Genomic DNA, 13,725 nt, shown 5'->3' on the forward strand with positions numbered 1-13,725 from the left:
TAGGTGGGTGCGAACCCGAGGGTTTGGGTTTCTCCAAGCTTTTTCCATGGATCGGGGATTAATCAGAGAGATGGGTTTTTGGAGGCGGATACGCGATATGATGAAAGGGACTGAGGGGATGGGGAAGTCTTTGAAGGACAAAGTGATAACTTTTGCCAAGTTACTAAACCCATTACTTCGTCGATGCACAAAAATGGCTTTTCAGCACCAAGAACAATGAAACTCGCTGCATTAAAACCACCTCTTTAACATATCACCAGCGTCCATGAACCCGCCAGCACGGAAAGGGAGGGTCGCGCTCCCATCCGACAGGTTCACGTCCTCCACAAGTGCTGTCTCACACAGCCTTTCCTTCCTTCCTTCCTTTCCCTCCCGTTTCTCTTTGCCCTAGCTAGCTTTCCTGCCCGTCATCCATCCCTCCCGATCCTTTCCCGTCACGTTACGGAGCCAACGACCGCCCAACTGCCAGTTTGGATGCTCGGTCACGAGCCGTGTTTATGCCTGGCTGGCTAGCTGAAGACCATCATGCCAGCCAACCAAGCCCTGCATTTGCTGTGAGGTAGGTATCAGGCGATCCCAACTCTTGATGGGCGGGACCAAACAGCTTGAGGTAAAACCCAGCCGGAGGGTCGCGGCCAGATCTGTGTACCAACATGGTGGGCGGTAAGTGAAATCTGTGGCGCGTTTTTCTGGAGGGGTCGTCATTGTGCAACCTAACCGCCAGCCCAGCCTGTTCGGGACATAGAGAAGGGTGTTGACAAACACCGATCCAAACCTTCCTTCTTTCAAAACCGGCCCCTCTCTCTCCGACCATCATCATCATCACCACTTACCATCATGTTCAACACTGTGATAGCTTCTGCAGCAGTACCTAGCAGCAAAAGAAGTCGGGGTCGCTATACCCATCACGCTGCTGCCCCTACAGCCGGAACTGTCAAAATATCGAGATCTAGACCACCCCCCAACCGCCCCCCTTCCCTTCAAGATTCCCGATCGGGAACCAACGGTGCTACGTATGGATGCCACCCAACAGAGTAGCAGCATAATCACCTGTGCGTTTGCATTTGCGAAACATGGTGTATTCACAGCGATACACATGGCCTGTTGGTGTTTAGCCTCACGATTTGGGGAGCTCCACGTTGCAAAGTTCTTTCTTGGGAAGTCTTGGGAAGGGGGTTTACCAAGATTTCGGTTTCGCTTGGGGGGCTTGGGGGGGAAAAAGTACTTTGGTGTTTTATGCGCACGGGTGCTGGGTTCAGATGGCTGGGTTGTTATGCCCAGAGGTTCTAGACATGGGAGTTGGGGGCTGTGGTTAGGCTTGCGAGCTGTGCCTAGGTATGGTGGTTTTGCTTTGGGCATCCTGCGTACGCAGTGCACGCCGGGTGATCGAAAAAGAGGTCATCCCGAAAGTTATTGTGTCTCTTTTCGACACAACAAAGTCAGAGAGTCGAAGTTCTTTTGCGGAGTCAATGATATTGAACTAATGATTTTATCAACAAGAGCGATGGATATCAGTGCCCTCAGTAAAACCCCACCGATGACTTTTTCGTTAATCAAACTTTTGTGTTCAACTTTGAAGAGGACTGGATCCGGCCAGCCGGGTCGGCTGGGGAAGTTGGGGTGGAGGATTCCGAGTTTGTCGGAAATTGATGAGTCCGACAACAGCAAAACTAGAATGTTTTGATCTCCGAACCATCAATCCACCAGCATCTACAAAGCTTCCCCTCCAGACAGTCTCCACGTTCTTTCGCTTCTTGCCATTTTAGTTGGGAGGAGGAAAATGTCAGATCTTCCCGAAACTGCGGGGTGATGGATGGATGGTGGTTACCTTAGATTGACAGCGAATGGTTGTTGCTGTTGGTTTGCTCGGTACCAGATGGTTTCCTCTCCCCTCCCCGTTTTGACCAACACTTTGCACTAAGGAAACGGAGGGGATGTTTTAGTGCTTAGCGCTGAATCTGGGTGCAGTTGTTGCTCACAGGGCTCTGATTTCCTGATGACATGGAGTACTGTATAAGAGGGGTAAAATGCAAGAGTGCTGCTACGTCGGCAGTCAGGCTAATTCTTATGCTGGGTAAAAAGGTGTGTGTGAGAGAGAAGGGGGGGTCTGTGCGTCCTGCTGCAGTGAGGGTGGTGATTCACGGAGGTGAAAGGGAGTCATGTCAAAGATGGGGGGTGTGGGGGGGGGGGATTTGGGAAAAAAAAAAAAGTGAAGAGATAGATGGTAGGTGAAGGGGGTGGCGAAATGTGAGTTGTTTGGCTGGTCATGGTGGGCAAGAGTCATCAAGTTGGCTGTGATGGAAACGTCTTCGGCTGATGTTGGTGAGGTTGGTGAGCTTTGCTGTCTGTGGTCGAGATAGAGGGAGAGGATCTGGACTTGGAAGCTGGGAACGATGGTGGCTGGCTGAAGTCTTTGTGGTGATCTCTGCCTGTCAGGCTGTTACTGTCGCGTCTGTCTTCAGCCCTGCCTGCATTTTCGTTGTCCGATGATACTCTATAGGGAAGCCTCAGTGACGTGGTGAGCTGAGCCTAGAACATCGGTATCAGGGGCTACAGCCGTCTCGATGCCTTGTTCGGCATTGGCCAGTGCGACAAACTGGTTGTGATCAGGTCTCTCAACTCATAAACCCTACGAGACAAACTGAGCCGGAGGAGCTTGAGAGACGGACAACAAGCGCGGTTGGCGTGTCATGCTTCTCGGAAAAGGGTCTCTTTACCATCAAGCAGGTCACAAATGGGCATGATATGAACAGATCTTGTGCCTGCTGAAAGCTGCGGGCACTTACCTCGCTGACCTTGCAACCTCGCGAAGCAAATGCATTCTCTTGTGGCTCAAAACACAAGGCAATCCCGAGATTAATATCTGCTCATTACGAGTGCAGTAACTCCATCAAACCAAATAAAACCGTCAAAACGCTAACGATAGCAAAACGACCATATCGATACGCTTGTTTCACCCTCAACGCCGTCCATTTCCTCATGCCCAATTGAGGACGTCTTCTTTTTTTTTTTTTCTCAACCCTCATTGTGTATCCTCCATCAATCCCCTACTCAGCTTAAACTCCCCATGAACCGCCAACCCAAACGTCTGCTTCCTCGTCACGCGCTTCTGGATCGCCCCCAGATTACCGCTCGCCCCCCGATTGTTCAAGTAGCTCGGCGGCTCATCCACCTGCCCCCTCTCAACCCACTGTTTGCACAGATCCGCATTGACCAAACTCATGATCTTTGTCGAGACATAAAACCTGCCAAGCACATCTCCCTCCAGCTTCGTCGTCGTCGTAAACTGCCGGTCCTCCTCTGTAGCAGCGGGCTGAAGCGTCTTCAGCGAAAGCACCACCCAGTACCACGCCATCGACTTGTTCTTCTCAAATGCGTTCCTCCCCGCAATCTCCTCAGCACACACCGGACCCAGCGTATCGGGCGGTGCAGCACCCGGCGGCGGGACGCCAGCCGGGGCGCGAACCGGACGGATGAGCTTTCCCTGAAATCGCAACACCGGTTTGGAGTTCTGCTGCCCCGTCGGGATGAGATACTGAATCTGCTCCACATGCATGATGCCAACCGCCGGAACAGAAGCGTCAGCCGGCTGCTGCTGGGAGCCGTCTGCCGGCAGTCCGAGCTGGACCCTGATGGGGTCGTGAACCATGATCATCTCGGCGCCAAAGTATACTCCCTGAAAACACTTCAGGCGGAAGAGATTATCGTCCGTGGGCGCGTCGTGGATCTTATTGAAGAAGGAGAAGCAGTCGTTGATGCTCCTGGCTGCGAGTTTGGACGCCTCGAGACCCACGGTTTGCAGCGCCTGTTGCTGTTGGGCAGCATCTTTGCCGCGACGTTCGTTTTCGCTGAGGGCCAGCCAATCGACCTCGTCGAAGGGTTTGCCTCTGAGATGGGCCGGAGAGTCTGGCACACTAAACGTGAGGAACGGGCGCATGGTCGAGGCGTCCTTGACAACGATGTCTTGCTGAAGCGTCGCGTGGCCCAGGGGCGCGATTTGAAACTCGTAGCTAGTATCTGGTGCACCAGGCTGTGCGCCTGGTCGAAGAGTGATGGCGAAAACGATGCCTAGCCGCCAGGCGGTGAACCTGTACCAGACCATCTCCCCAACACGGAAGACATTAGAAAGCCCAGTCGTGCCCGGGGGCATTGGTATTTGTGATGGCTGTGCTGGAACCTGTTGCGTTTGTTGCTGTTCGGGGTGGACAGATACCGCTTGTGAGCGAGGAGGTGTTGAGTTTTGCACCGCTGCCGAGCCGGTGGCAGGGTTGGCTTCCCACGCCGCGATAGCGTCTGGTCGTTTTTTCTGCTGAGCCTCGACATATCTGGCACAAAGATCGCAAGGGCACTGGCTGGGGTCTCGTGAATCGCTGGCGAGCCATAAAGCGTGACTGGCAAACTCGCCCGGGGTACGGTAGAGGGACTTTGCACCTGCTGGGTGTCCATACAAGTAATAATCCCTGGCCCCGTCTTTTCTGATAGCTACTCGCAACTCGTACCCCTTTGGAAATGCCGAAAGTATGAATTGGCGTTCTGTGCAAGGTAGGCATCAGCATCTCCTGCTCCCACCAACACCCAAAGGGAGCTTACTGTCATCTTTCGGCGCAAGCTGCATCCCAAGATGTCCTCCAATGATCACTTGCCATCGTTCAAGTTGTGTTACGTCCTGGTCTTCGCCCATATCAAGGGGCTTCTGGTCCAGGTCTTGGTAACTCTGACCATCACTGCGGGCAATGCTGATGGGCCAGTAGTCGGCGTTCGTATCGTCCTTAGCCGCCGAACTCGCCATCTTCCTATTACTGTACCTTTGGATAATTCATAAAGTGTTGCTGAAGCTGAGTGGAAGATGCAAGTTGCAAGTTGGACGACGTAATCCACCCATCTGGAAGCTATGTGGTCCGTGCCATGTTGGCTGTGAGTTCCCTGGTTTGTGGCGCTGCGCACGTGACAAGCACGTGAGTAACCGCACTCATACCAAGGATGGCCGTAGCGAATGTCTTCAAGCTCAAGCCATGCGGGACTATCAGTCTCATGCCAGTAATCAGGCCCCAAGTGTCGCTTCATGATGTGTTTTCTGTCACAATTTTACCTCGGACACCAGCTGATCGTGTTCCACTTTGTAGGTGCCTTTAGTCTGAGAAGGACACATGCTAATGACTGACCAACCTTCGAGAGGAGCTGTTGCGCCATATGGCGGCGTTTTCCATGGTCTTCATGGACCCGATACCGAGAATTTCAGCACCCCTGATGATAGGGTTGTTTTTCCGAGGCCAAACAGTGAGCATGCTGTTAACGGGGCCCATTTGGGGACCTGAAGGCGTATCAGCACCAGATCAACCACAGATCATGATGGATGGTAGGCTGGCCCTAGTACTGGGAATGTCACCGATTCTGGTCTACGCGATTGAAATCACCGGATTCTCGCAGTTGGGGAGGCAGAGAACACAACCTCAAGAGCACAAGGAGGGGTTCAGATTGTGGGTATTCTCACAACACATGGCATCCAATCATCCCGTGGTCTCTGATCGATTGCTGCTATCCTTTGTTCTTGCAGCCGTGTACCGGTATCTAATTTAACCTGTTGTCCACCTCCAAAAAAAATATTTTTCAGATACCAACTATTGGTTCCATGTTCAAGACTTGCCTCTGCCTAGTACTTTCAAGCACATGATTCCATGCAAGTGAACTCAACACCTCACATGAAAATGACTTTCACAAAAAGGTCAAGACCAGAGAGGCGTAGAGCAGATTCAGACCGCCTCCCAAAAAAAAATCACCCCATACCACAAGGTACTGGCACAACATATACCAGCACCAATAACACTAGCTCTACCACCCGGCTGTAAAGCTGCCCAATATGTATTTCCATGCAAGGCATATATCCGCCGCACACTGTTGCTTACTCATAACAACACAACACATCTCCAAACGTGATAGGCCCGAAGAACCGACGAAAGAACGGGTTGCCCTCCCTTTTCAGCGAAGCACTGAGCAAGACCGAGTCAGTCAGTAAAAGACGGGAAATGATGAAGATCAACAAGCTCGAGGAGAAAGAACAGTTCACCGCTTAGACACTGGTCTGAGCAGTAATCCATACTGTGAGCTGACCGCTCAAACTGAAGCCTTGTTCGATCTCTACCCTCCATGATGCTGATGGTTGGTTTCCATGTTTCCACATGTCGTTTCGCGGCACAACACCTGTTTACTGCCCATCAACCCAAGAATATCTCTTGCCAAACACAAAACCCAAAAAAGAAAAAAAAGAAGGAAAAAAAGAAGAAAAAAAAAGAAAAAAGAAAGATTCCTTTGACAACCCGATCGAGAAAAAAAAACACGAAAAACGGCCTTGCGTCATGCCGCCGCACGGTTGACGAGGGAATTGGGCTCGACACCTCCCAATCTCCCCTGAGCCACCACACCGCCAACACATCGTTAACAGCCGACTCCAAAGTGGATTTTCCCCAGCTGGAAGCACGCAACGGAAGAGAGAGAAAAAAAAAAGGAAAAAAAAAAAGTCTCCAAAAAGGCGGGATGAAATGAGATGAAAGAAAAAAACATGTCACCGGAATCGAGCCTAAACAGGGATTTCTTTCTCGATTCTCCAGCTTGATTCGATCTGCTGTCAGGCACGGAAGCTCACCCGTGCAAAAAGCTCATTTCATCCTGGTTCCCGCTCTGGGCCTAGCGCACTCAATCTCCTCAGCTGCGGCTCCCATTGGCCAACACGTGCTGTTCCTGACAGCAACCCCTGCGACATGACCCTTACTGCCGAGATGAGCCACACCAGGAACACACCAGGAACCGGATCAAACATGTCTCCTGATTGGGCCGTCCTTGAGGCTATCGAGAACCGCTCCCATCCCCCCCAGAAAAAACGTGGAGACACAAACTCCTCCCCAACTCCATTGTGGACATCTCTCTCACCTCTTCTCAGTCCTCAACCTTGCACAACCTTGCACATACAGGGCCGCATCCACATTCTCGTTCTGCATCCAGAACGTCCTCTCCTTTTTTTCGTCTCTCTTTTCTCTCTTTCCTTTTCCCGGCCCCTTGTCAATCTTTTCGATCTCGATATCGACGACGACAAGGTCGGTCGCCAGTCAAACACATTCGCTACCATCTCGGCCTGGCCTCACGCTCTTTTCTGCTATGCGCCGCTGACAGAGATATCTGCGACCATATAAAACAGCCCACAGTTTGAAAAACAAGGAGCGGTGGAGACGAAGCCATCCTAGGGGCAACACCGCAACTCGGGTCAACCTTGTGTCGTCTGAGAGACGCGACGAACACACGACTTCAGATCTTCAACTCTTTCAACCAAACACACCACAACCATGAAGCTCACAACTACGCTTCAGGCCGTCATCGGCTCGGCCTCATTTCTCTTCGCGGCCCAACCCGCTCTTGCAGGCCACGTCCACGGCGGCCACCGTCACGCACACGAGAGATATGCCAGGAGGCAGAACCACCACAGCCACATGGCTGGAGAGGTCATTGGTGCCTCCAGAATCGCTGCGAGAAAGGCCCCATGCTCCTTGCCAAATGATCCCGACCTCGTGCGCGTTCCCGGTGACGTTAACAACGGCTTTGCCATGAGCCCTGATGAGCCTTGCGAGGATGGAAAGTGGTGCCCGATTGCTTGCAGGTCCGGAAAGGTTATGGCCCAGTGGAAGCCAAACACAAAATATACCTATCCGGAATCCATGGTGAGTGGTCTGATGTTGGCTTCGTAGCGTGTACCGGGTTGGTGGCTGACATCCCCTAGTATGGCGGTCTGTACTGTGATGGCGGCAAGCCCATGAAGCCATTCAAGGAGAAGCCATACTGCGTTGATGGCACTGGCGCCGTCAAGGCCGTCAACAAGTGCGGCAAGGTCGTGTCTTTCTGCCAGACCGTTCTTCCCGGCAACGAAGCCATGATCATCCCAACAGATGTCTCCGACACCATGACCCTTTCCGTCCCAGATGCCTCGTACTGGGCCCAAACCGCCGCTCAGTGAGTTGCTCCAAATCCATCCGATCTCTGCCTCATCGTGATGCTAATCCCGGATAAAGTTATTATGTAAACCCCCCAGGAGTTGATGCCTCCAGGGGTTGCGTGTGGGGCAAGATCACCGAGGCGATCGGCAACTGGAGTCCTTACGTCGCCGGCGCCAACACCCAGAGCAGCGGAGAAACTTTTGTCAAGATCGCCTGGAACCCCGAGTACATGACCACCGACAACTCCAAGAACACGCCCACCTACGGCCTCAAGATCGAATGCCCCGACGGCGGCTGCAACGGTCTCCCCTGCGTCATCGATCCCACCAAGAGCGGAGTGGGTGGTGTGGAAAGCCCCAACACCGCCAGCGTCGATGGCGGCGCCAACTTCTGCGTCGTGACCGTCCCCAAGGGCAAGACCGCCAACATTGTCGTCTTTAACACCGACGGCTCGACTGGCGAGAAGCCCAAGCCCAAGGAGGAACCCAAGCCCAAGCCCAAGGAGGAGCCAAAGCCAACCCCCAAGCCAGAGCCAACCACCGTCGCCAAGGTCCCCAAGACGACCGCCGCTCCTCCAAGCAGCACCACCGAGGCCGCCTTCTCCATCAAGAAGGTCAACCCAACAACCTCCAAGTCATGGTCCTCCGAGTCCACCTCGGACCCCTACTTTATGGGTGGTATCTTCCTGGAAAGCACAGCCGTTGGTAAAACCAAGACCTACTCCGACATCGAACCGACCGCCACTGCCGAGACCGTCACCACCACCGAAGCCGACGGAGCCGATTCCAGAGCCGCCGCCGCCGCTGCTGCTGCTGCTTCAACTTCCCCAAGCAACGAAGGGGGTGCTGCCGACCACGGCGGAAGCGCCATTGCCGGCCTTGTCGTCGCCATTGTTGCTGCTGCTGCCTTGCTTTAAAGCCGTCCTTTCGACGACATGTTTCTTTTCGCTCAACAAGCGACCCTCTTTTTTTTTTCCCTTTCGATTCGATTGAACAGATACGACTTTCACCCCCTTCTTTTAAAGCCGACGAAGACGACCCTAATCCGCCAGATACAAAGCGCCTAATGACTCGTCAGCTGAACTTGTACACACTTTTTTGTTCGATTTTCTTCGCCAAAACACTTTACACCGGCGGCCTAGTGTCTATTATTCTTCTTTTTCACCGGAGGCGACCAACCATCGACGACTGGTTCGATAACCTTTTTTTTTTTTTTTTTTTTTTTGCTTTGTCGGCATTCACTCTTGCCCGACGACATTTCTTCGAAGAGAGTTCAGCGAGCGAATATTTGTTGATATTTCGACACACATTTGGGTTTTTTTTTTTTTTTTTCTTTCTTCTGCTATTTGTTGAGCCAGAGTTTTTTTCTTGCGCGATATACCCCCATTTTTTGTTTTTGCTTACTTACAATGGTTGGGCCTGTTTTCGAGGTCATTTTGCTTTTTTGCTTGCTGAAAGGAGTTGCTGTGGTTGTTTTTGTTATTACGAAGTAGGGAAACATGATGCATGGGATGGTTGGTTGGTTGCTGGGTTGGCGGGGGGGGAGGAAGGGGGGAGAGGTTAGGGAAAAAACATGATTGGAGGGGGAGGAAGGGGAAGTGTCATGTCTGGCTGGGAGACCTTCAGCTTGGAAGGGTTGGAAACGAACGAACTCTGTATGTTGGGAGGAGGAAAGGCTGGTTTATCAATGATGGGCGGTTTTGCCAACGAACTGGACGCGGACCAGCTTTTTATGCCCCTCATCTCCCTTTCTGAACAAGAGGTGGCAGGCAGACAATGAGGTATATAAGGGAATGAAAAATGAAGATGATTGGACGATGGTAAAAAAATAAAAGAAAAAAAAAGGGAAAAAACAAGATAACACTTGCTCCTGTTTCCGTGCTGCTGATTGTGAATGTATTGGTTAAATGATGGTTATCTTGATGACGAGGGCTGGGTTGGTTGGTGGAGGAAGAAAAGAGCAAACACCTGATTTTCTGGGGAGGAGGAGGAGGAGGAGGAGGAGGAGAGAGAGGGGGGCGGGCGAAAATGAAAAGAGGAGGGGCCACGACCAAAGTTTTGTTGAAGCAAGTGTAACGGCTCGCCGGCTCGCCGGCCGCACTCTCCCTTCTTATTAACCCACATTTCAGACACGACACGACTCAGACATTTTTTTCTCCCTCGGGTATGACGACAACCCTTTGTGGCACATTTTCATTTCATGAATACCACGAGATGAATGTGTGAATGGCTAAACGGTAATTCTTCACATGTATGGTCACATACTTTGTCGGATAGAACAAGGGCACTCTTTAGTGCGGTGGTGGGCTCGAGAAGCGATCTCACCAAGTTCTAACTGTGGTGGTGTATGGATTGCACAAGGGACATTTCCCGTCAGGGAATTTTTTATTTTTATTCAGTAGATAAACCAGAAAATGAGACAGAAAATGAGAAACAAAACCACACACGGTATATATCCAAAAACAATTCCCATGCCTTGGTTTAGCACAACTCTTCCACCACCTCATCCCACCCTATCCTAACAAACAGGCCTCTCCCTCCTGTCATTACCCCCTACCCCTAACCATCAACACCTTTCACCAGCACAACAAAACACCCTCAAGCCCTCCACCCCAGAAAAAAGAACTGCACGACCAACCAACCCCCCATAACGGCATACAATCCCACCATCACCCCCAAAATCTTAACCTGCTGCCCATACAACCTAACCCAACTCCCCCAGCTCACCGTCTTGAGCGCATTCCTCAAACTCCCAAACCCCCTCCCATTGATCACCTCAGCCTCCACACTCCCCCCGAAAGTCCGGTCAAACGGCACGATCGTCTCCTCCTCATGCGGCAACAGCGTGGCCTGCACCCTCACCAAAGCAACATGAGCAGGCACAACAAGCAACAAGTTCAACCCGACAAAAACCCCAAGCACACAAACAAGCTTGGCGACTTCCGACCCTGAGATCCCCTCCTTGAGCTGGGAGTTATCATCATAAGGGGAGAGGCCGATGAGGCCCGCCAGGAGTCCCGGGAGGATGAGAGAGGCGTGGATGGCGATCCAGTAAAAGAGGATGGGCTGGTAGGTTGCTACCAAGTTGCGACGCCAGGAAGGGAGGCGGGAGAAAAAGGTGCGCCCGTGGGGGGTGTTGGCCGGGCGGGGGACCGAGATGATGATGTGGGTTAGGGCGGTCATGAGTTGGGAGGTGAGGAGGAGGACGACGAGGTTGCCGAGGATGGGGATGAAGGAGAAGATTCCTGAGAGGATGCTCGTAGTGAAGGCGAGGAAGAGGAAGCACCCTAAACCGCGGAATTGAGACCGGAAGCCGGAGATGGATTGGAGGGTGCGGTGGGTGGCGCGGAGGGAGGAGGTGATGGGTTTGGTCGGGAGGGGGGCGTCACCGTTGGGGGAGGAGGAAGAGCCACCGTTGATGTTGTTGTTGTTGTTGTTGTTGTTGTTGTAGGTAGGGGGAGGAGCGTTCTTGTTGGTATTTGCCTTGTTGATGTCGCCATCTTCGTTGGTGGGCTCGTTGATGGGGATGGCGTCGTAGGCGGGGAGGGGGTCCTCGACGATGGCGAGGGTTGGGTAGATGTGGGTGAGGGTGTAGCCGATGTAGAGGAACATGGGGAGGAAGAGGAGGATGTTGATGAAGAGTTGGAGTCCGCCATAAGGCGCCCACTTGATAGGGGGTCCTTGAGGCTCATCGGGCATGTCTGAGGAGCTGTCGGCCAAGTTGGAGTAGGCCCGCTTGGCGAGCATGCCGCCCGCGTGTACAACGGGGGAGAGCATTCTTGGGATAATCTGACAAATGAGAACTCTCAGGTATAACTGGTGATGATGGAAAAGAAAAAAAAGAGGGGAAAAAAATAAACAATGGTAAAAAGATTGGTGGTGATCGAGATGGTTGATAAGCAAACCACAACCCAGGAAATGAATGAGAGTTCCCGGGGCGTGGCAGGCGGCGCTGAACGTTTATTATAGTGGGATCCAACAGCCTGAAGGGGCGTGCAACCGCCAAAGAAATGCGGAGCATTAAGCGTTTGGTGCCTCGTCTGACTGCGCCAACAGCAGGCTGTGATTGGCCGCCCCTTCAATACGATCCAGCACTGCGCCACTCGCGGGGTGTTCTGCCTGGTGGTCATCCCCGGAGACTGTACGGAGACGGATTGTCTCCCTTTCCGTGGAATCAGACGTTCAAGACGTTACACAAGGTGACCAGATCCTCAAGCACAAGGCCCTTGCAGTCATGATTCAAGGCTCGAGGATACCGCACTTCTTATTTTGGCCCAAGGCTCTGAGGTTTTTATCTACTCGGCGCATGGACGCGTGTGCTCTCGAGAAACGTTCAAACTGAGGAGAAAGAAGGCATCTCATTTGTTCATGTTGGGCCTCCAAATACTATACATCTTGTGCTACCAGCCCTGATCCTCTTGATATCGATCTTTCAGAGCGCCATTGTGATAAATTGCCGTCGCAAAGAAAATCATGACGCAAGATATCGTGGTGGTAGAGATTGATCTTTTGAGAAGTGTCGATATAAAGGGAATGAAGTGCAAGAGCGTTGGTTCGACACTAAAAGATAGTAGCAACAAATAAGACTCGATTATTGCGTTATGCAGCTCCTAATGCATTGATCATCCAAACTGCAATCTCACCGAACTAGTTCATCCAGTTAACCATGCCGTCGACCGACCAACCCCTGACCTTCTTCTCGGCCATCATGGTCGGGTTGAGCTGAGTACTGCCTGGATAGACTTTGGAGTTCACTACACGAGCAACTACATCCTCTACGTCTTCTTTGGCGGTCTCAAACCTCAAACTCACACCAGACCTCAAAGATTAAAGGATGGCCGTGTGTGCTCGCCAAGCGTTGTCATGACTGGTGCCACTGAAGGTGAGTACACCTTCCCTTTGACACCCCTACCTTCCCTTCAGCTCTCGTGCCCCGTTCCATCCCTCACCTACCTCTGAACTGCCCTTGCTTGCCTTCTCGTCGCCTTTTGCTTACCCCTTACTCACCCTTGATCCAGGAATCGGCCTCGCAACAGCCTGCCTTGACCAGATCGCTCTCCAGCTCTCCTCGACAACAGATAACCCCCTCATCGCAGTGGTGAACAAATGTCTGCTGTTGCATGATGTCACCAATGGAGCTCGCCCCCGACTCTGACGTCCGCCAGATATTCGAACTCGACCTCTGGGCATACGTCTCGGTGGTCCGGGCTTTCCTGCCGACGATCAGGCAGAATAAGGGGCGGCTCATCAGTGTTGGAAGCTTTGGGGGGTATGCCAACCCGTCGTTGTGGCCGCCGTATTATGCTTTGAAGGTTGCGGTGGAGGCTATGACGAGGAGCTGGAGGCTGGAGCTGATGCCGTTTGGTGTTGGGATGACTATTGTCCGACCTGGTTGGACTAGGACGGGTGGGATAGGACCGAAGATTAGAGGTGCGTGGGAGAGGTATTGTGATGATATTCCGAAGGGAGCGGTGGGGGTCGATAGCTTTGGGAATTTGATCAAGACGGATGTGAGGGTGGGGGAGGCGGAGGAGAGGGTTTACCGGCCTATGGTTAATATATGATATGTTTCGGTTTCTTTGTGAAGAGTGTTCTCCTCGAGGTGCCAACCGTGTTCTAGGCACAAGCTGACCATTGTAGGTAGGCCGTCGAAGTGTTTCTACGATCTTTCAAGTCCGTCCTCGGTTTCCAGATCAGAATCTAGAGAGGATCTGGATGCGGCATACAATGAAAGAAATCTTTTTTTA

At 52.3% G+C, this 13,725-nt stretch overlaps 3 protein-coding genes across 3 annotated transcripts; 1 reads left to right on the top strand and 2 right to left on the bottom strand.

Annotated features, from left to right (window-relative positions):
• Positions 1-2,749: 2,749 nt before the first annotated feature.
• On the bottom strand, positions 2,750-4,881 carry QC764_601540 (uncharacterized protein). Its single transcript, XM_062948670.1, has 2 exons — positions 4,591-4,881; positions 2,750-4,533 (listed from the first exon to the last, which is right to left on the bottom strand). The coding sequence occupies exons 1-2, from the start codon at positions 4,787-4,789 to the stop codon at positions 3,023-3,025; spliced, it is 1,710 nt and encodes a 569-aa protein (XP_062797588.1). The 5' UTR covers positions 4,790-4,881; the 3' UTR covers positions 2,750-3,022.
• A 2,453-nt stretch (positions 4,882-7,334) lies between these two features.
• Positions 7,335-8,895, top strand: QC764_601530 (uncharacterized protein; the record flags this gene model as incomplete). Its single annotated transcript, XM_062948669.1, has 3 exons — positions 7,335-7,706; positions 7,766-7,995; positions 8,055-8,895. The coding sequence occupies 3 exons, from the start codon at positions 7,335-7,337 to the stop codon at positions 8,893-8,895; spliced, it is 1,443 nt and encodes a 480-aa protein (XP_062797589.1).
• A 1,681-nt stretch (positions 8,896-10,576) lies between these two features.
• On the bottom strand, positions 10,577-11,755 carry QC764_601520 (uncharacterized protein; the record flags this gene model as incomplete). The annotated part of the gene is made up of 1 exon (XM_062948668.1): positions 10,577-11,755. The coding sequence occupies one exon, from the start codon at positions 11,753-11,755 to the stop codon at positions 10,577-10,579; it is 1,179 nt and encodes a 392-aa protein (XP_062797590.1).
• Between the last annotated feature and the right edge of the window lie 1,970 nt (positions 11,756-13,725).

Source organism: Podospora pseudoanserina, chromosome 6, assembly GCF_035222485.1.
Source record: "Podospora pseudoanserina strain CBS 124.78 chromosome 6, whole genome shotgun sequence".
Lineage (NCBI taxonomy): Eukaryota > Fungi > Ascomycota > Sordariomycetes > Sordariales > Podosporaceae > Podospora > Podospora pseudoanserina.

What these genes read in the sequence shown, in the direction of transcription:
- QC764_601540 (XM_062948670.1), bottom strand. Translation starts at nt 4,789, where the DNA reads ATGGCGAGTTCGGCGGCTAAGGACGATACGAACGCCGACTACTGGCCC. An exon ending in GCTTGCGCCGAAAGATGACA is followed by an intron (nt 4,534 to 4,590) that starts GTAAGCTCCCTT and finishes TACCTTGCACAG; the next exon opens with AACGCCAATTCATACTTTCG.